This window comes from Leptodactylus fuscus, chromosome 2, assembly GCF_031893055.1.
Source record: "Leptodactylus fuscus isolate aLepFus1 chromosome 2, aLepFus1.hap2, whole genome shotgun sequence".
Taxonomy (NCBI): Eukaryota; Metazoa; Chordata; class Amphibia; order Anura; family Leptodactylidae; genus Leptodactylus; species Leptodactylus fuscus.
The window spans coordinates 156,204,086-156,227,101 of NC_134266.1; the positions used below are offsets into that span (position 1 = coordinate 156,204,086).

A 23,016-nucleotide genomic window follows, 5' to 3' on the forward strand; every position below is an offset into this window, starting at 1 on the left:
GGGTGTGTGTCACCATGAAGACAGGTTGGTATGGCACAGCACCACTTATGTGCCCAGTGATGGGACTGCTTTTCTCTCATGTAGTGGTGCCCACACGTCATGTCAGCCATACCAATCGCCACTAGTCACACACGATGATCCCGTCCCCATGTAAATATGCACAAATGCATTGCAATACTTTCCATAACAAGACAACCGTCAGCGTTATCTCCCCAGCGCTGTGGTTTCCCGCGTTAACCCCTTCCTCGCTGCACCCCAGCTTGTAGCTTGCACTTGTAGCTGAATAAGAGGAAGTGAAGCTGGGAGGGAGAGGAGGGCTGCCCATATCTATACATGCTCGAAAAACAGTTTCCACTGTAAAATTACCGAAGGCTGCATCTTCAACATGCTAATGTACAAGCAGCCGAGGCCAATGGGCAGAGGCTAGGAGCCGTGGCGGGGGCTGGCGCTATTTGGGTGCTGACAGCAACCAATGAGCAGGCTTCAGGTAGCACAGGATAAGTAAGTTACCACAGAACAGGAACTTTCAGTCAGAGCATTCGCTGCTAATAGTGTAATAGTGCAGCACGAAGCGCTCATCTATGGTGGCACAGAGCAGAGAGTAGGATTGTCAGGGCTCGGCATGGCAGGAGCGGAGAACAGAAGGAGGGGAGTGTAAGAGCTGCAGCTAGTCAGGGCAGAGGCGGATCCCGCACCGGAGCTCACCTTTCACTATAGGAAGACAAGGTGTACGGCTGTAGGGACACACAGCTCCCCCCGGGAGAGGAGGTGACAAGAGAGCCCACTCCTAATAGTGCAAGCCCGTCCTCCTCCGTCTACACCCGCTCTGTTTGTCTGAGGGCAGGGAGCACAAGACCACCATGGACAGCGCGCACGCCAAGCCTGTGTCCGAGGTGCTCCGCCACTTCCAGGTGAATGAGAGCTGCGGGCTGAGCACCGAGCAGGTCAGGAGGAACAGAGACAAGTATGGACCGAACGGTGAGTAGTGGCCGGAGTCCGCATCAGGTCATTGGCTGTGGGCTGCTCTGTCCTCCGGACTAGTGTCAGGCCTCTGGACGCTACACACTGCTGGGGGCTTAGCGCCGGGGTTGCTGGTACTTGTAGTACGGGTGGGACTGCCTGTACCTATCATGTACGAGAGACCTCACCCATGACTTCCGCTACAGAACCGCGGCCCCCACACCTGTGAAGTGCTGCTCACCAGGATGGGGCTTATTTGTACACATGTAAAGTGAGGCAAGAAGCAGATGGGCTGAGATCTGAGCCAAGAAGGCATGGCAGACCTTAGTCAGAAGCTGCTGACTGATCTTACCTGTGCCCCCTCACTGGGCATGTGGTGGCAATGAAGAGGAGCTGCAATGCTCAGTAGGAAGATAGTAGACACATTACATACTATACTATAAATATATATATATATATATATATATATATATATATTACAGGTGCCACTTCTGTCACACTTGGGGGATTTACACGGCTGTGAAAGCATTAAGTCACGCAGGTGGCACATCATGTACCAGTGTTGGTGCCACAATCTGCAGCATTGCTGTCAGAGTGACAGGAACCAAATTTCTTATCTCTGAAGTATTTACTTTCATGTTTTCTAACATTTGCAAGTGTATACATAACATAAAGAAAATCTTGCAAATGCTAGAAAACACAAAAATAAACAATATGTAAACTATCCAGTTGTGCTATTACCAGAGGCAGGGCAGGCATCTATGTTGGTGACTTCTTATGAAAAGATGTTGTGCATTTGTCATTGTATCTGTAAAGCATCTTGACAACATCTTAAAGAGAACCTTTTATGCCTTTGGAGACGGGCGGTATTATATACTGCTAAAAAGCTGAATTCTGCGAACTGTAAGCTCTGCTAGTATGCGCCTGGGTGCTGTTAGTTTTGGCACTGATAACCCTTCACCATCAGAATGGTCGGCCTTAAAGCTCAGCGTCATCACTAGACTATAAGGGACGCCCCCACTTACAATACAAGGCTACGAAAGAGTACTGTTGGGGGGGCATTCCTTACAGTCCAGCAATGACTGATGATCCCACCTTTCTGATAATGGAGGGATATCAGTGGCGACACTAACAGCACCGATATCGCCAACACCCAGGCTCTGAATTCAGCACACTGTCAGCTTTCTATTGGTATATAATATCACCCATCTCCAAGGACAGGAAATGTCCTCTTTAATTCACTAAATAAGGTATTTCCTACGCCAGTCTTGATAAAGTTCACAACTAGTGTGATGCTCCTGAATTCTTAAGAGGCTCCATTCTTTTATTAAATCAGGCACACTCCTGAGGACCAAAATTGAAGTTTACATCAGTCAGGCACTGAAATAGATTTCATGTACAGATTTATGTACCCGAGGCTTCCCATCTTAGCCCGCCTTGCTGCCCACCCCTCTCCGCCCACTTATACAAAAAGTGAGTTCCAGAACAAACAGTTTGGTACATCTTTGAAGTAAGAAAGAGCCATGCAACAAAAATTGCACTACATTAACACCTATCTCAAATTCATAAGAAAATTGGTATGGATAGGTTAATAAATTCCCACCTTTACATTTTTCTTAAATGTATCATAATTTGGAATTGGAGATCTGATAACTAGGCTCCTGCTCTGGAGTTACGCACTGATTTCCATCTGACCTGTGCATATATATATTTTTTTTTAATTCAGATTTTTTTTCTTCTTGATATTTTATCATATAAAAGTTACACATATGCCTTTTTGTGCAACTCAATTACCGTAATTCTTGCATCTGTTACATAAGTAGCAGTAACCCAATTGTAAGCTCTTGCGAGCAGGGCCCTCAGTGACATTGTGTGAAATGACTTTCTTTGTAATGCATCTTTCTGGCTGTATTTGAACCCTACAAATTGTACAGCGCTGTGGAATATGTTGGTGCTACATAAATAAAATTTATTATTATTTATTAACCCAAGCCTTAAAGGGTTTCTGTAAGATTCGGGGAAAAGATTGTATTTCTTTTTATAGAGAGCACCACTTCTGTTCATAGGCTGTGTATGGTATTACAGTTTTGCTTTAGTCAAGTGAAAAACCTGACTAAGGCCTGGTTCACATCTGTGTTCGGTAATCCATTTGGGGAGTCCACATGGAGACCCCCGCACGGACTAACGAACGCATTGGCAAGTGGTGTGCAGTGAAAGCACATGGACACCATAGAATATAATGGGGTCTATGTGTTTTCCATGCGGTCTTCGCACGGAAAAGTAGATTGTGAAGTACCTTTCTATCCGCACTGCGCGGAAAGCACACGGACCCAATTCTAGTCTATGGGGTTTGTGTGCTTTCATAAGTTTTCTGCTTGCCAATGCGTTTGGTAGTCTGTTTGGGGTCCTCATGCGGACTCCCCGAACGCAGATGTGAACCAGGCCTAAGCTTCAACACCAGGCGAAACTGCAATTGCACTGGTTATGATAAGAAAGCAGACCTAGGGGCGCACAAATGTGCTCCCTCTGGGTAATGCTGGTTTTATTTGCCGATGATGTTATAACTCTCTAGGATCGAGTAAGTTACATTCACATAGGAAATACTGCCTACTTACAGACTGTTTATTCCTGGACGGATCACAGTCATATGTGTTTTGTCATATACAGTTTTTATCCGTCCCCACATCGATTATTCGTACTGTTGACCTATCCACAGGTGAATTGACCATGATTAATTGATTATTATTCACAGTGCCACAATGAACTAATTGATTATGGGCTGTCCTTTGTTTCTGGCTACATGGTATGCAAAACCACTTGGCTTATAATGAGAAAAAGATATTCATCAGTTAGAGCTTCCATTTTCTTAAAGGGATTGTGCTGCCCCAAATGGATAGGCCATCAATATGGGATCTGTGCTGTACTGATGATCTATGATGTTGATAGCTTATCAGTATAAAAAAATCAATTTCGGTCCAGACAACCCCTTTAAGCAAAAGAAAGCACTAACTAACGTTTTTTTCTTGTTATAGCCAAGTGGTTTTGCATAGCACGTACACAGAGATTTGGGACAACCCAAAATCAATTAGTGCTTTCACTTAAAGAGGGCCTTTCACCTCTTGGGGCACATGCAGTGTAATATACCTCTAGAAAGCCGACAGTGCCGTGAATTCAGTGCATTATCGGCTTTCCCGTTCTATTCCCCCGGTGAAGAGCTATCGCTGTCGGTACCATAGCCCTTCACTGTCAGAAAGGTGTTTCTGACAGTCAGTCAGGAACGCCCTTCCTCACAGCAGCGTCTATTGCGTTAACATAAAAATGCAACATAGTGTGACCAAGTGTGACCAAAACAGAGCCTAGAAATAAAAATTAAGAATGTGAAGTGTTCATACATGTCACATGCATGTTTATGACCACATGTATTTGTCCTCACACTTTCAGCAGAACTGAAGAGATCAAAAATCTTCATCCATAATTCAGATCCTTTCACCCCAACAGTCAAAATAAATCCTCGCTCTTTAAACCTGATGTTCACAGGAAAGATGATTTGTGCAACTGAGAAAGGAAAACCTGTACCTTGGATCAGTGAAGGCTTTACCGGGGAAGAAGTGACAGTGACAAGTTCTGGCCTTAGTTGCTGATGTTACAAATGGGACAGACATTGGTGATTGGTGGGAGATCAATTACCAGGACTCCGATTTGATCTTGAGAGCAGGCGGTACAGTGCTGTGCCCCTTAACGATGAGGCCATACATTGTGGAAACACAGCTATTTTTTATTTTTTTTTTTTTTTTTAAGCCAAAGCCAGGAGTGATTTTAAGATAAGGTAGAAATATAAGAGCTTCCTATATATTTCCCTTTCCTTATATAGGCTTTGACTCAAAAAAAACTTAACAAAACCTGCAAAAAAAAAAAAAAAAATCTGCCGTGGAAAAGCTGTATTTTCATAAACTACGGCTTGAGACGGAGAGATTTCAAAAGGGATATGAAATAAAAAGGAAGCTCTCATACAAGCCTTTCCTCTCAACCCACTCCTGACATTCAAAAACACAGCAAAATCTGAAACAAAAAAAGCAGCTTTTCCACAATGTGAGGCATTAGCCTTAAAGAGGACCTTTCATGGATTTGGGCACATGTGGTGTTAAAACCCCAATGTTATTTTGTTGTACCAGCAATGTGAACGAGTTTTTGGTTAATCTCATCCACACATTGCAGAAATAAAGAGCTGGGAAAAGCTGTGTTTTTGAAAATGCAGCATGTTAATTTTAGGTGCCCTAGCCATTCCCCCATATATTTAATAGGGGAAGAAAAAAATGCAGAGTTTTGTAACATGGGCCTTAGCCTAAAGGCCCTTTTTCTACGTTGCAGTAGAAACCTTCATTCCTAATTGTGGAAGATACCTCCTTTATTTTAAATAATGATTTTTTTTTTTATTTTGATGCACCAATTATTTTCTGTTGACTTAGTACACAGATAAGAGGTAAGGAACAGTGTTTGATACATCCTCTATTTCACTGCAGGAAACTTTCCCCTGAGATCTACCTCCAAGACATGCCTTGTCGTCTTGGAGCCTACAGCCCAACACATTTTCTCTTCTTTCCTTACTCTGCTTATCTAATTCTCCAGCTCCATGAACAGCTTCCTATATGCCCTCTATACAAGGGCTGACATTACAAATTCATCTGCTCCTTTCAGTTTTTTGCTGCTGTCTGCCATCTTCCTTTTTCTTGGTGTGGCCACACTTTTACTGTCCACTTAAAGGGGCTCTATCAGCAAAATGATGCGTATGAGCCCCATATATGCCTGAATAGCCTTTAAAAAGGCTATTCAGGCACCGCTAATCTTATTTTAAAAACTCACCCGTTTTTAAATAATACCCTAAAAACAGTTGTTAAAATCATAGCTGTGCACAGTGGGCGGTTCGTGCACTGGTGGACGTCATCATGCTGGCATGCCTTCCTCTGTGTCTTCTTCCAGCGATGTCCTCCTGGGCTCGCTCTTCCACACCTTCAACTTCTTTTCTTCTGGAATGAAGAAGTTCGCGAGCGTACTGCGCATGCTCCGGCGCCATTTTTTTTTTTTTTTTTGAGGGGGTTCTTTTTGGACCTAGAGTATAGTGATTGGAGGCCCAGGACAGGTAAGGGAACATTAAAAAACTGTTACTTAGCTCTCCGCGCTCCGGGTAATGCTTGGAGCCTACTTGCATGACGTCACATGACCAGGCCTGCGTCCTTGAAGATGGCTGACAGCGCCGGAGAATGCAGCGGAGCCGGGAGATAGGTAAGTAACAACAGGTTTTTTTTGGTTTTTTTTATCCCCCCCTGGGTCTCTGATTATTATACTCTGGGGTCTGCAAAGATCCCAGAATATAATAATTGTTCATGGGTGTCCACAATGGGGCATAATACTGCGTACAGGGGCCACTATGGGGCATAATACTGTGTGCTGTGGCCACCATGGGGCTATATAGTGTATAGAAATGTGTGTGTGTGTGTGAGGGTAGTGGTCAGTTGGTCAAGATCTTCGGCGTGGGGGGGGGGGGGGGGGCATATCAAAAGTTCGCCACGGGGCCCCGCCACCATTCCTGGTCACGCCACTGGAAAGCTTGGAAGAGCGAGCGCAGGAGGACGTCACTGGAAGAAGACACAGAGGCAGGCATGCCAGCAAGATGACGTCCACCAGTGTACGAACCGCCCACCGTGCACAGGTAAGTATGATTTTAATAATAGTTTTTAGGGTATTGTTTAAAAACGGGGGGAGCTTTTAAAATAAGATTAGAGGTGCCTGAATAGCTTTTTTAAAGGCTATTCAGGCATATATGGGGCTCATACGCATCATTTTGCTGATAGAGGCCCTTTAAAGCTGTGCATAGTGAACTTCTGGAGCGGTTGCTACAGTAAGGGGAATCATCTATCTTTTCAGTCAATTCTGCACAATCAGATTTATTCTGCATTTCTCCGATGTCTACCAAGCACCTGTCAATACAAGGTCAGGCCTTGTTTTCAACCTGGATGAACAAGAATGATACTAGTTACTAACAGTAAGCAGAGATCTTGGACATTAAAACAAAGTATAATAGAAAGTTGGATAACATCTACTGGACGTCCCTTTTATATCATCCATATCCATGTAAGGCTAAGGCCCCACATAGCCACAGCCAAAAAGTGCTGAAGAAAAAAAATGGCGGAAACGCATCACATGCTTTCTGTCCCTATTCTACCTATATGGAAAATGCTAATGTTTCCATAGGTATTGACAGGCTGCGATTTACAAAAATGCAACAATTTTTGGAATTGCAGCATATCTGCTGCAGATATTTTTCTGCAATGTGTGGCTGGGATTCTCATCCACTTTGCCGAAACTTTAAAATGATGCATTTTTTTTTCCAGTTCGATTTCGCAACATGGGCCCTGGCCTAAAGCAGTTTATACTGAGTTTTCTTTGTTTTTAAATATCATGTTACAGATAGAACTGAGAACTATATAAAGAAATGTTTTACCCAGGAGCAAACAAGATCTGATGAAGGAGGAGGTTGACAGTACATTTCATTCGCTTCATGGGTTTCCATATTCTGCTGACAGTTGACGGAAACCTGGCATTCAGTGTCCACCGGTAAGCGCCCATGAGCGTCTTCTGGTCTCCGCGGTGAAACCATTTTTTTTTTTAACCGGACACAAAGTCCTGCATCTCCAACTTTGTGCCTGGTTAATAAAACCCGGTTTTGCCACGGAGAGCAGAAGACGCTCGTGGGTGAATGGGTTTGATAATTGACTGCCACTTTCCGTGTCCTGTCCAGTTTCTCAGGCAGAAGATGGAAACCTGAAAGCGGAGACCGGGTGCAGGTGTGAACCCGCCCTAAGTTTGTGTGAAGGAGACCAGTACTCCAGTACACACATTTGTCTGACTTTTTCAAAGTTCTATAAAAAAATTTTGAGAAAAACTCTGAAAAATATGCTGCAACTGTAGAATGTATGTGTAAACTTTACATTATTTCAATATAGATGTTAAATCTGACTGCAGTGGCTTATGCAGCCTCTCCGCTGGAAAACAGGTTTGTTTTTTGTTTTTTTTTCTTTTTTTCTTTTTTTTTCTTTTTTCTGTCCGGACACAAAATTGGACGTGCAGGACTTTGTGTCCGGCCAAAAAAAAACCCAGTTTCCCTGCGGAGAGGCTGCATACGGACACCGGCAGTACGCTTTGAATGGGTTATTAAACTGACCGCCATCCCCTATGCAGTTTCTCTGGGGGAATAGGACAGAGACCTGGCGGACATGGGCGCAAGTGTGAAGCCCCCTAACAAACACAAAAAATACCATTGACCATATATGAATTGACCCTACAAAGAGGAAGCTGAAGTGGTTAACTTTTGACTGGTACATTACTATTAATACATACAGTTCTGCCCTTTTCAGTAAATTTGATATTGCTCTCCTTATGCTTTATGCAGTTTGGCATTTTTCTTAGAATATTCTACCAGGTGCTTACTCGTCAGTTTCTCAGTCCTTTGCCAATTTTTTCCAGATTCTGTGACATATTTTCATGTGTTCATCAGGCCCGTGTGGTACGTATCATATGTGGGCATTCAGTATAATGAAATAGAGTTTCTTTCTATCCAGGGACATTTGTAGTATTGGTTGATGTACAATAGATTCGAACTGGAGACGGCTATTGTAAAACAGCTGCCTGGCTTGGCTACATTCCTGATTATAGTCTCCTAAATCACCTTAATCCTTTTCAGTGCTTGTTTAACCCATTTGTATCCCGCTAATTTGGAGATTTGTTATCCTGTCATAAGTGCATAGTCTTCATCTGTCTACATGAGATATTTCTCTGTTCAACTGTGCAATCTCTCTAAATCTATCTACCCTGTAATATTATCTCCTACTATGTGGTGGTGGCTTGTCTTCTACTGAAACAAAAACATGGAGTATCAAAATAAATCATCAGTTGGAAGCCCCCCCCCCCCATACAAATCAAATGGTCATCGAGTTTATCTTAAATAAATAAGAAGCATAATGGCATGCTTCTGTGCAGGGTCCAAGTATTGAAGTCCCACAGATCTGATACTAATGATCTATTCTGTGGAGAGGCCGTCAGTATCAAATATGCTTTAGGGCTGGAAAATCTATTTAATGATATGTCTCTAAATGTTTTACTGTTGTGTTGTACTCCTTACCTAATTGTCCAAAACCTTTGTTTATTAATATAATTGTCATCCAGGCTTTACATATGTTTATGGAACAAATAGAAATGATTATAATAGCAGAATTTGAGCAAGCTGCTGCAGGTTCATTTAACAGCCAAAAAAATGACACATAAGTATTTAAAGCATTTGTGCAGCTGGTAAGCTAATGTAATGTCTGCTATCTAATCAGATCTGCATTGCATTAACTCTTGGGTCCTTGACATTTCTATACTTATGCATTGAATACAGGCCAACATGACAGCCTATTATGATTGATCTTTAAAGGGAACACTTAGGATTGTTGTTTTTAAATAGGATAGAGCGTATTGCTCTGAATTCTACCTTTCTATGATACCTGATTGAATAGTCTGTGCTATTGAGCTTAAAGAGGACCTTTCCCCACTTGGAGCACATGCGGTTTTATATACCGCTAGAAAGCTGACATTTCACTGAATTCAGCGCACTGTCGGCTGTCACGATCTGTTCCCCAGATGAAGAGCTATCGGTGTCAGTACTTTAGCTCTTCACCGTCATTAGGGCGTTCCTGACAGTCAGTCAGGAACGTGCTTCTTCACAGCAGCTCCTATAGCGCTGTACTGTGAGAGCGGGGAGGAACACCTCCACTGTACTCGTCTATGGATGAGTACTATCAGGAGGGGAGGGGCCTCCATGCTCTCATTCCTTTTTCTGCTAGGAACCCATTGAAGTGAATGGGAGGCTTTTTTTCAGGGCTGACATTCCACACCAAATTCCTCACCTTTTTCCTCCATGTGAGTGGACACTAATGGTAACAGAAAGTCCGCGGAGGAAAACTCTGTGAACCACGGTGTTTCCGGCCCGTGGGGCCTTAGCCTAAAGGTCCCATTACACAAGAGACTATCATTGGCCAGCCCAAAGGATTTTGGCAGGATTGGACAAACGTCTAACATATAGAGAGGTCTCATGATTCACTTAAAAAGATTCTGTTGGGGGACAAAAGGATGAAGAATGACGAATTTCAATGCCTCATCTTTTTGTTAAGCCAAATAGACAAGCTGCCTCCAGAAGTGTCTAGCAGCACTTTCCCCCCTGTTTCCATTCACAATATATGCTTGTTCAGATGAACCAAATGTATAGGGATATATCTGTTGTCCAAATAAATGTGTATGGACACTTTAAAGAGGAGGCCCCAAGTTGCGGAAAAACACCTTTTTCTGTTGCACATTTTGCTGCAGTTTTTTGACCCAAGAGAAATGGGAAAAACAAAGGAAGTGCTTACACTTCTCCCTTCTGCTCAGTCCATTCATAAAAATCTGTTCATGGTCATGTGATATACAGTTCATGGTCATGTGACGGACACATGACCATGCATGCAGGGTTTTTCTGTCCGCTTGAGAAGTCGGACATCTTCTCTTGCGGACAGGGAAGGACGGGCACGGAGTGCAAAAGAACGCACCCGATGCCCATTCAAGTGAATGACAGGTGTCACGGACACATCTAGTGTCCGCTCCTAGTGTCCGTGACAGATTTTGAGCGGACACTACATGTCGGACACCGACGGTAGTGTGAACGCCCCCTAAGTAATTATGATAGTTGGTGTATGTTTATAGATTTTATAGCTAGACACTACTAAAGATGGTGTTAAGTTTTAAGATCCTACTTCTGATACGGACTACATAGGTACTGACATACCGCTTAATACACTGCTCCATCATGCAGCTCTGACTGAGGTTTGGATGAATGAATGTATTATTGAAAAAAATTAATGTCTAAATTTCACCTCCATATATTTTTATTTCCCATGAAATGCATAAAGGGTTAACAAACTTCCCAATTGTGCTTTCGAATTAGTTGATAGGCGCAGTTTTAAAAAAGGGGTGATTTATGAGGATGAGGGTTTCTAATATATAGACCTTTAAAATCCCTTTCAAAACTAAAGTGGTGGGACATTTTCTTGTGAATCGGAAAAATTACTGTTAGACTTGAAAAATTTATAATGTCCAAAATAAATTAAAGGACTGTTAAAAGATGATGCTGATATAAAGCAGATATATGGTAGATAATATTTAATAATGTATTTGGGAGGTATACCTGTATAATAAGTAGAACATTTCACACTTGGAAAATTACAATTTTTCCTATATTTTTTTTTTCTTAGATTTACAGATTTCCTATTTCTCTATAAATAAATGCAAAAAATATATATAGATCAGATCAATGTTTACCACAATGATTACCAACATTTATCTCAAAACCACTTAAGTTAAAGCGTCTCAAAGTTATTGCTACATAAAGTGACACATGTCAGATATGAAAATTAAGGCCATTTAAGTACTTTTAGGCTGCATCCCTAAGGGTTAAATCTCCCATTCCTTTTGAAGCCATTCTGGGCTTGGGATCACAAAATGCATCTTTTCTGCAACGCGTGACCTCTTTATTAGTGTAGCTTCACACAATGCACTTTTTGGAAAACCATCACAGTTTTTGTGGCAGTTTTCCATTAACTTTTTTTTGTACCAAAGCTAGAAGAGGATTATAAAGAAATAGGAAATATAGAGGAAGACCTTTCTTTCTCTTTTCTGTTGCATCCAAAGAATTCCATATGTGAAACATTATAAGTCTCTGTTGGGGTCCCCTGTTTTTATTTGCATGAGCATGTCAGACAATCTGTTGTGCTCCTGTGTGGGCCAATGGTCACGGAGACTCTCCACTGAATCTAACTGAATGTACAAGCAAGTATAATGTATTTGTTATTTTAGGACTAGTTGTGTAGTAAAACTTTTTAACTGGAACACCTATAATCTATGATTACTTTGTTTTTGGTCAGAAAATAATCTGAACCTAAAGACTGTAGTTTTAATTGAATTGTAATCAAGATTTTATTGCAAATATTCCATTTTCATCTCTTTTATGCACCTGATTTTCACTCCCACGCTGTATATTGGGAATAGCTATGTTTTTTGCATATCTGCGTTAAGAGGCTTGAATAAAAAGTGTGCTGTTGAGATGTTTCTCTCCAGGTCTACCTGCCATATGTCCTGTTCAGTATAAATAACCTATTTGTTTACAGTGTATTTGTTTGTCTCTCAGCAAGCTAAAGTACTACTACATGTTAATATAGATTTCCTGTTTTTATGTCCAGAATCCCAGATCATTTCCATAGACCTTGTTTTATTTTCTGAGGTTCCTTTTTCTTCTTTGCAGGCTGTAACCTATGTCATGGTGACTAGTTTGCATATACTAATTTCCTTATAAGCAAAAATATTTCATATTTGGCTTAAAAACCTTCTCCTTATTTGTAATGCAAATGGAGCTTTGGTATATTTCTTTACTATAAAACATACAGCTTGTTTTTATCCCACTAGAAATTACTATTTATTGTTAGTGTACAATATTCCTGGTGAGGACATATGATACGAGATCAGCGCGGTGTCCAGAGCCCTGCCCTCCTATGATGGCCTCTGGCTACATGCAGGTGCGGCTAAAGCTTTGGACATGGAGTGGATGTGGCTCTGTCTTCATTGTCTGTCCTCACCCGCATATTATTCTGTTTAAATCAGTAATAATTCCTTTAAAATGATTAGCGTAGTGTAATGATTAGTGTAGTATTAATTTATAATCATAAGATGCTGTATGTAATGTATATGGTGGTAGTATTGTGTATGTATTAGCCCAAATCAAGATGATGGTAAACGTTATCCAAGAACTATCCTCAAAGATAACCTGTCGGGACAATTTAGGGCACTAAACCATCAACGGGTCCTTATGGATTTCAGGTTTAATATCCCAAATAGCCAGGTTGTAAATCTGTTGACGTTTGTAGTGAAAAAAAAAAGCTTTATACATTTTCTAGTGCCTGTACTCTAGGCGGTTGCATAGTGGTTCAATGAAGTTGGGGAAAAGACATCTCGACTTCATGGGGCATGCACAATCAAGCCAAGGTGTAATTTCCCAGTGTCTTTGAACCACTGCACAAGCGCCATGAGCATCAGAGATGAGTCCAGTGCAACTCATTAGACTCATCTCTAAGTAAGTATAAAGGTTTTTTTATTTTTTAATTGCAGGCGCAGACAGCTTTACGACTGCTATTTTGAACACTAAGTCCTGGTCCATAAGGACTGCAGGGTGGTTTAGTGTCTCAAATTGCCCTGACCATTTCCATTTAAGAGAGGTCATTCATTTGAGATGAATGTATGTATGAGCATGGAGCTGAAAGCGGATGTCTCCATATACTGTGCAGTGGTCATGCCGCACTATGTCACCTATTCACTTAAATGGAAGCTAGGCTGCAGAAGCTCAGTTGTACTACTAAACATTGTATAGAGATGTGTACACTGTGCAGAGAACAGCTTATTGGTGTGAGGGCTGGGTGTCAGACTAGCACTGAAGTAAAATTAACGGCCTATCCTAGCAGATCCCAAATGTCATGAACTGCTTTGTGACAAAGGTGGCATCCTACTACAGGGCCACATTTAAAGCTAACCTGTCATAGTGAAAACTTATTGCAATATGTTAGAGAGCAGAAGGAGAAGGGCAGATTGGTGGGAAAAGATCCGGCATAACCTGTTATTTATTCTATTATATTTTTTACATTCTGTTTTTAGAAATAGTCATCCAGTCCTGGGGGTAAATCTACATTGTGATTGATGACCTTCCATGTATGACTGCATACAGAAATAGCCTTTAGTAGGATTCCTGATTTATTAAGCTAGAGCCTCCAGATAATTCAGGTGTGCCTCGCACCAGTTGGAGACTTTACTAAGAATGGTGTAGGAAAGAGTAGCCTTAATAAATTCCTCTTTCTACCTGTAGATTAGACTTCATTTTCATCTGACCGTGTCACCAGAAAATGACCTATTTTTTAAATTAAGTTTTATGCTAAACATATTAAGACTATCTGATGATTTCATTTTTAATTTTCTGTGTCACTATCTATATTTTAAAAGAAGTACTCAATCTTGCTACACTCCCTCTATCCACTAAACTTAGAGGTTGTCCAGGATAAACCTGTTTTTTCTTTTTTTATATTAGGCCAGGGAAGGTGACAAACATTAAAAAAAAAAAAAAAAAAAAAAAAATCTTATACTTACCTGTTCTCGGTACTCCATTGTCTCCCAGCATGGTCGGACCCTACTACTCCTGTATTTACTTGTAACAGAAGTCCTCGCTGCATTGTGACATTCCATGTCCCTTTCTTTAGGCCGCTGATTGGCCTCATCGGTCACATGTGGCGGGGACTTCCACCAAAAGAAAAGACCGGAGCAGCAGGACTTAACAACACTGGGAGACATTGCAGCATCGGGGACAGATGAGTGTATGGGTTTTGTTCTTTTTCAATAGAATGACTTTGCAGCAGTCACCTCATTTACATTGCATACAGGAGCATGTTTCTTCTATAGATAACACTACACTGCATTACACTACATCCACTATTGACAATAGATGATATCTTGGCTTGCCTTCTCTCTCCCTGCACAGTACATGTGTAGAAAACTCTCCCATGGATCTCAATGAGTTGACTCCAGTCTGTCGCTGCCTATGACCATGAGTATACTGTAAAGCCTATCACAAAATAATGTTAACTCCGATTTTATTTTATTTGTTGCTGTTGTGTTTAGGGTTGTTTAGTTAACATTTTGGTAATATACTTCATTATTGTATCTAACTTCCTTGTAATAGAAAACAGACTGTAAAATTCTCCCTAGCAACCCTCTAACTGAGATGTTACCAGGGAAATCCACACATATTTGTATTGCCAGTATGTAGAGCGGCAGTATTTGCTAAAGGGGAGTGATTACTTCAAATGGTTGTATCTCCGGTTTTATACAACCTATAAATATGGTTCTGGCATCTTCGGAAAGCTGAGATATCAACTAGATATAAATTTATATTTATATAAAAATCACAATTTTGTCTCTGTTTTTAACTAGTGATGTCTTTGTTTTTATTATAGCCAAACGTGCAATCTTGGCATATGAAAACTAAGAATCTCAACTTCCATAAGATACCAGAACCTTTTTTTCTAGGCTATATAAAACTGAACATACAGCCATATGAAGTGAGCATCCCGCTTTGGCAAATGCCACAGATCTACATACACTGAGTACATATGTATGGGACAGACTAAATGAAACTAATATGATTTCTAGTGTAAACCTGTACTAAACGGTTCATCATATTTATTTTCCAGCATAAACCACTGTAAATGGCGCATTTTATAACTGTTTGGTCCAAGCCTACACTGTTTATAACGTAGACAATATTAGTAAAGCTGCCGCATTGTGTTGTTCCAAATCCATATCTGTTTCCACATTCTAACCTGCTAGTGGACAATCATGCTTATTTTGTTCCATACATAATAGTTATAAAAATAATAGAGTAGCTATTCTGTCTGTCAAGGTAGATGGAGAAGAATGAAAAGCAGGTCAGAGTCCAAAATTGTATCCTTTGAACTCAGTTTGCCCCATTAAAATGAATGGATCTTTATATGTTTATATGCTGTTTTATTGAATTACAATTTATACCCCCAACAGGAAGCCCATTGAGGGCTAAAATGTGGTATAAAAGTAGCCTAACATGCATGTAAAGTGCTCTACAGAGTTTTCATTATTCTTGTTTCTTTCTTCTTTGGTTTGAGACAGCTTGGAAGTAAAATGTTTAAGTCTTGTTATCATGCTTTAAGGAGAAACTTGTGAAAATAGCATAAAGAGAAAAAAATCCACTGACTCATATTTCTTTGTTGCACACACCATCCACCTCCAGAACCCACATTAGATAAAATATCTGATTTGGAGCGATGTGAATGCCAGCCTCTGATACAGGCTCCTGCAGGGAATTTGTTCTTAATTGAAGGGTATGACTAATTTTCAATAGATGTAGCTCAAAAACTAGTATTATACAGCATCAGGAAATTCTCTCAGACTTTCAGTATTTTTAAAGGGAATGTAGTTGGTGGCAATAGCTTGTGAGTAAGGCTGGGATCCCACATAGTGTAAATGGTGCGATTTAGCAAAAGCCGCAGCATATTACATTCCCTGCAAAGTGGATGGGATTCTGGCTAATCCCATCAAAACATAGCAGAAAAAATCCTCATCTGAAATGCTGCAATATCAAAACTGATTATGTTTTTGTAAATCGCAGCATGTCAATTACACCTACGGAAATGCTGGCCTTTTCTGTATAGGTATAATAGGGATAGAAATTCCGCAAAGGAAAACTTTATGCAATGTGGGGCCTTAGTTTTAGGGCGAGTTCACACCTGCGCCCAGTCTCCGATTTGTGGGTTTCCGTCTTCTGCCCAAGAAACTGTACAGGAGATGGAAACCCGGCAGTTATAGTTCATCCATAAGCGTCTTCTGGTCTCCACAGAGAAACCTTTTTTTTTTTTTTTTTTTTTTTAACTAGACACAAAGTCCTGCATGTCCAACTTTGTGTCCGGTTCAAAAAAACTATTTTGTCCCGGAGAGGCACAAGACACTCACAGGCGGACACTTTGCAAGCCCATTCAAGTTAATGGGTTTGAAAACTGGCTGCCGGTTTGCGTCTCCTGTCCAGTTTCTCGGGCAGAGACTGGGGGGACATGAAACTGTGGGCAGATGAAGGGGGGACATATAATTTACGGGTGACTGTAGGAGGATTATACTGTGTGGGAGCAAATTAAAAATGAATGAGAATGATCGGAGTCAACATAAAAGTGGGCGGAGCCAAATTTGCCCATATTTCTACCCTTCAAAAGTTGGGAGGTATGTGTACAGTGTAGTGCAATATAAGATTTTGAATTTAAATAGGACCTTTTGCCACCTCCATGAACTCCAACTCTTTGCATTGTTCAATAGACTCCGCGCCACTGATTCCAGAAAAGTTAGAATTTTATCTCTAGCCCCGACTGTTCCTGTGCAATGAGTACACTCATAGCCAGGCACCTGCTACTAACTCCCAGGACTGCCAATTATTCCTTTAGATGCTGCATTCCATAGTGACCATGGCATCAACGCCCCTATGAACGAGATCACAGGTCCTTTACATGGCAGCTGAGGGCCTAACGAAGGCCCTCAGAACTGCCTCAGCATAATCCTATTAGGCCATAGCAAAGGCATGGTCTAATAAACTGCCTGTCAGAAAGTGAAAGGTAGTGTAATGCATTGTACTACAGGGAGTGCAATATGTTATAAAAAAGATCACAAGATTAAAGTTAAAGTCCCGTAAGGGGGATCAAAAAATAGTATTAAAAAATGAAATAACATTAAAAAAACAAAAAAAAAAAACAAAACGTAAATTACATTAACATATTGATCCCCACATCCCATGATGTTTCATACATAATAAAAAACAAAACTAGCAAAAGTAGTAAAACTTAAAAAAAAAAAAATATATATATATATATATATATATATATATATATATATATATATATATATATATATATATATATATATATATAAATTTGGTATCAATTTAATCATATCGTCCTAGGGAATACATTTCAGATTATTTAAGCTGCATAGTGAATGGTGCAAAATTGAATGAAGTATGATACATGGCCTTTCAGTGTTAGGAGGAAATTAGCTCTTTTTTTCATTGCAAAAATAGAAGTTGGTTTGCAGGTTGATGATGATGAAGACTTCATGCTTGTGAAGGATTCTTTTTATTATCCATTAATTGTATAAGTGGTCTATAATTCACGGTAACTATTGTTAGCCTACTGAACATGCTGTAATCTCGTAAATAGTATATAAAAGAAACTGTATTGGAATGGTGTGCCTATAGACGTACGAAATGTAATCATTATTACACATACCCTTTTTGATCTTGTAATTTACAGAAGAAAACGAGTCACACCTGGTAAATTCCTAGTCTTTCTCCATATTGGTGCGGTGGAGTACCCATTTCTTTTATATATCCCAACATTCCTGCTGTGGTCGCAAATAGTCTATAATTCACTTCTTAAAAAATTTGCAAACCTGAGTCATAAATGAAATATAAATAAATGTATTTCCACTGGGTTACAGGAATGTGGTTTCATATTATGTAAGTGCGAAGTGCAATGCCAGACCACAAGATGTTGGAGAAACTATTATTGCAGAAGTATGGAGAAATAACCTGGGGAAAGCTGTAGTATACATGGAAATGCTTGCATGTTTTAACAAACAGTAATGATAGAAAATTAAAGTTAGTAGTCGGCATTTGGCACATTGTAAAAATGCTATCCAGAACTTCATGGTAATATTTGCCTTCAGGAAATTTTGCCTACAAGTGTAATGTTCTATAAGAAATACATAAAAATTCATGTTTTAGCTAAAAGTCTGACACAAGTCTGAGACATACAAGATCTCCAAGGTTCAAAATATGCAAAGTTCCTACATTGTGTGTGTGTGTGTGTATGTGTATATATATATATATATATATATATATATATATATATATATATATATATATATATATATATATATATAATATAATGTGTGTACATGCACTTTAAATTATTCACCGAAACTGAAGAGGTAAAACTCTATTCTTACTAAAAGTGGAAGCAGGAGGGGAGTATGCAGCCAGGGGGTGATGGTTGATATTGGGGGCAGGGAGCAAAGGGCCTGGTGGTTAATAGTGTCTGTGGCAGAGAGCAAGGCTGGGGAAGTTATTAGGGTCGTGGTCGGGGAGGATGCTGATTTTTCACGTAGAATGAGTTTTGGGGGTTTTTTTTGGCTGTTGCATCATTGAAACAAGACATTTTGGTGGGGACAACCTGAATCTCTCACTACAGCATTGCCGCTGGATGAGTCTCCCACTGAACGTACTCAGTTGGCAGATAGTAATGGAACAAATTGCAACATAAATATAATTTTAAGCACCCTGACTTGAGTGGTCTTCTTGAAGGATCCATTTCTTGAGGTTTCACTGATAGTTATTAGAAATATTTCAGTGAACGTCTCTGCATTTGATGTGCAGTAATGCTGCCTAGACTTCTATGGGTGTTGGGCTTTTCCTGTACAGCACCCACTATTCTTACATTGAAGGAGAGATTTAGTATTGCATGTCAGCTATTCAGGTGCTGCTACTGCTAGAACTGGAACATTGTGCCTGGAGTCAGCAACAGATTGAGACTGACAACAATACATAAATTGTCATCTTTGACCAGAGACCCACAACTTTTTATCAAATTCCAGCATTATTCTGATACATGTTCTGTAACTGTAATGTTTTAAGCTTTGCATTTTCTTTTCTTAGGCTCTTTGCACTATGTAAGGTATCAGAGAAAGCGTATGTTTTGAAAGGTCATTGCCAATACCAGTGCTCTGGACAGGAACTGTTTTAGTACATCATACAACTGTTTTGCTTTCCTGCTTGAATTGTTTCTATGGTGATTTTAGGTCTGTATGTACACAGCTAATCCCTACTATTAAACACACAAACCAGTTTTCTCCAAATAGTGTGTTGGATAGTGGTACAACACTAACACATAGACATGTGGTGTCTTATTACGCATCCTATTTTGCCAGTGATGTAGAATTGACTAATCAGAGCACACTGACCTGGTTTAATGCCATCTGTCTTATAAAAAAAAAACAAAACAAAAAAAAAACACACCTTATAATGCATTAGTTTATTAATCTTATAACAAAAACCTCCCCATGTGTAGTTAACTCAAAGTACCATATTATATTGTTTTTATACTGTGGAAACCTCTGCAGACCTTCCGTAGAAAGCGCTGTAGGACAAAAAAACTGATTCCCCGTGACATAGAGTGGCTCCAAATGAACATTATATAAATGACCACCCCCTTATGTTCATAATGGCCCCTTATATAAATAACGTCCCGCTTGTATTCCTAATGCCCCTTAGTAACCTTTTTTAAATGACCCCCCATTATGTTCATAATGCCCCCTCCCTTATAGTTATAATTCCCCCCTCCAAACAACCCCTTCTACTATTAAAATACCCACAGCTGAGCTTTAAAAAAAAAATTATACTCGTCTACCTAGGATCCTGATGAATGGAGCTGCCGCCTCCTTCATATCCAAGCGTAAGACCTCTGTGTATCAGCACAGACTGCGTGATGCTATGACGTCATTGCGCGTCTGTGCTAAGAAGCAGACAGACGTCTTTCTGCGTTGTCGCTGGCTTGTAAACCGCAGGCCTCATATGGCTTGCGGTTTACAAGTTTCTGTAAGCATTTTAACTAGACTGGTGTCTGCAGACACCGATCTAGTTAAAAGTAAGATATATTAATGGCGGCATCAGGTTGGGCCTGGACAGCCATCCTCTATGCCCCATCCTTTCTGCCTCTCGCCTCCTTCCCCCTGGCAGCACCCCACACAGTTAGCACCTGACAGCCCAGTGGGCCCACTCAGGAGCTTGGGGCCACACCACTTGCCTGTGTTTGCTGGGTGCTGATCCAGCCCTGGATCGGAGTTTCTGCTTCCCTCCCCTCCCAGTGGAAAACTTGTGTAGAGCAGGTGATGCAATTTCATAATTCAGGAATTGCTGGAACCTGTTCTGAGTGACACATTACGCTCCATAGCCTCAAGTAGAAATGTGTGTCTCCGGTGTCTGATTCTCACAGTTCATAAAAAACAGCTGATATGTACAGATAGCAGTAACACCTAAATGGCATTTAAAATGTACATGATGTTACCAAGGCAAACTATGAGGAAAATTTTCAATCCATTTGTGCCACTTTTTTTGGCAGGAAAATACTGTAGATTTTGGTCCATTTCATATTTGCATTAAAATGTGTGACTATTAACATTTTTAAACATGGTGAAAAAAGTTAAAGGGGTTGTCCAAGGCTTTTACCTCTTGCCATTACCTCTTCACTATTTATATCATACACAATCTGTTTCAAAGTGGCTGTACAAGGTAATTTCAACCTCATCCTATTCACTTCTTTGGGATCAGACTGTCTGGAGAGCGTTGTCACGCGGGAGCCAGGAGAAGGGGAGGAGTGTGACTCTAACCTCTGCATTGGCTGCCTCTGATTGGAGTTGTGAATCGCATCCCCCCGCCTGACACTGTCCTTCTGACATGTCCAGAGAGATGTGTGTTATTAAATATTGCTAGAAAGCCAACAGTGTGCTGAATTCACCATACTGTCGACTTTCCCAGTATGAACCTCAGTGACAGTGCAAGGCTATGGAAAAATACTGTCAGGGAAGGTGTTCCTCACAGCTCAGTGATGTCCCTAGGCTGTAAGTCCTGCCTTATTGACAGTGGAGAAATGTCGATGCTGAAACGAATTGTACCGATATCTCCAGCACTGGTATGCATGCTGAGAAAGCTGGCTTTCTAGCAGTGTATAATAGTGCACATCTCTGAGGACATGAAATGTACTCTTAAAAGAGTACATCAGGCACCAAATCTAACTGCCCCTTGTTGCTCTGGAATGGGTATGTGTGAAGGATCTCGCCAAAGCCACTTTGACCCAGCCTCTGGCCTACCTGACCTTGCCACGGGCAAAACTGCAATCACTTTCTTACCTTTACTGTCTGCTCTCAGCCTGAGAGGGGGACCGGATCTTATAGGATAATATGAGATGAGCTTTCTAAAGTCTTATATTTATTAACCCAAGATGGTCGATACTAGACAACCAACATACATAGAGATATATGCTAGCGGATACAAGCTTATATGGTTACAGAAAGGTAGGTTACTGTGCAGTAAGAGAAAAAGAATAAAAGATTAGAAACAGAATTGTAATACCCAGTTGGGTCTCCGGAGTTCACCTCATGAAATCCAGGGCACAGTCCTTTTAGAGTCCATAAGTAGTTAGTCCATAAGTAATCCTTAGGTGGTAAGGGTTTGACTACCCATTAGCAGAATAGTCCAGGGTGCATGGTATCTCCATAGGCAATAGAGACCTTAGTCCAAGGAATTAGCTATCACAGCACTTCGTGACACATCCCAGCAGTCCAGGAAGAACAACAAGAACCTGGGGTCTTGTCATGTGTGACAATATATCTCCACTCAGCCCCCTCCCACAATGAGGTCAGCAAGGTGGACAGCTCTCTCCCTCACCTTGTACCAGTATGACTATATACGGTCATAACTCTTTGAAAGTCCCCTATGGAGTCAGCTTTTTTGCTAAAAGGTGATAGCAAGGCTCTCAGTCCACTGATCCCAGACACCCCCTGCTAAGAATAACTAAGTTAGCACAACCATGACAATGCTGTGCCCATGTTGAGACAAAGGGATGAGCCAAGCTACCTCCAGGGAGGAATTAGGCTTGGACAATTGGACACTATCTCTGGCATCTTGCTAATCAGTTCGAGTAAATTAACAGATCAAAAGGGAAATATATTTGACAGGGCAGTGAAAAAAACCCCATAACTCTGGGCCATTCATCACAGTATGCTACAGAAAAAATGCGCTGGAATCAATGGATCAATGTTTATTAAAAGATGTTAAGAATTTGAATTGGTGGAGGTGGTGAAAGGTTCTTTAAATTTGGTAACCAATTCAGTGTAACGCTAAGACCCCACGTTGTGGAAATGCATCGCTTATTTGTTACATATTTCTCGTGTGTGTGTTTTGTTTTGTTTTTTTTTCTTTTTTTTGAGCCAGAGTCATGAGTTGCTTGAAAAGGAATGGAAAATATAAGAGAAGATCTTAGGACTGTTTCACATCTGCATTCAGGGAGTCCACTTGGATACCCCCCAAACTGAATACCGAATGTATTAAAAGTCGGTGAGCAATGAAAGCACATTGACTACTTTCCTCTCCGCATGATTCGTGCGGAAAACACATGGACCCCATTATATTCTAAGGGGTCCGTGTGCTTTCATTGCTCACCGCTTTTTAATGCATTTGGTATTCCTTTCGGGGGGTTCCCAGAAGACTCCCCGAATGGAATACCGAACACAGATGTGAACCAGGCCTTAGATGTTTCCCTTCGGTTA

General features: G+C 40.7%; 1 protein-coding gene across 1 annotated transcript in view; it reads left to right on the plus strand.

Annotated features, from left to right (window-relative positions):
• The first annotated feature begins 458 nt into the window (after positions 1-458).
• ATP2A3 (ATPase sarcoplasmic/endoplasmic reticulum Ca2+ transporting 3) overlaps positions 459-23,016 on the plus strand; it is a 177,464-nt gene continuing 154,906 nt past the window's right edge. The window contains exon 1 of the mRNA XM_075264868.1: positions 459-978. Within this exon, the coding sequence (XP_075120969.1) occupies positions 861-978 (118 nt within the window). The 5' untranslated portion in view covers positions 459-860. The remainder of the gene's footprint in view (positions 979-23,016) is intronic.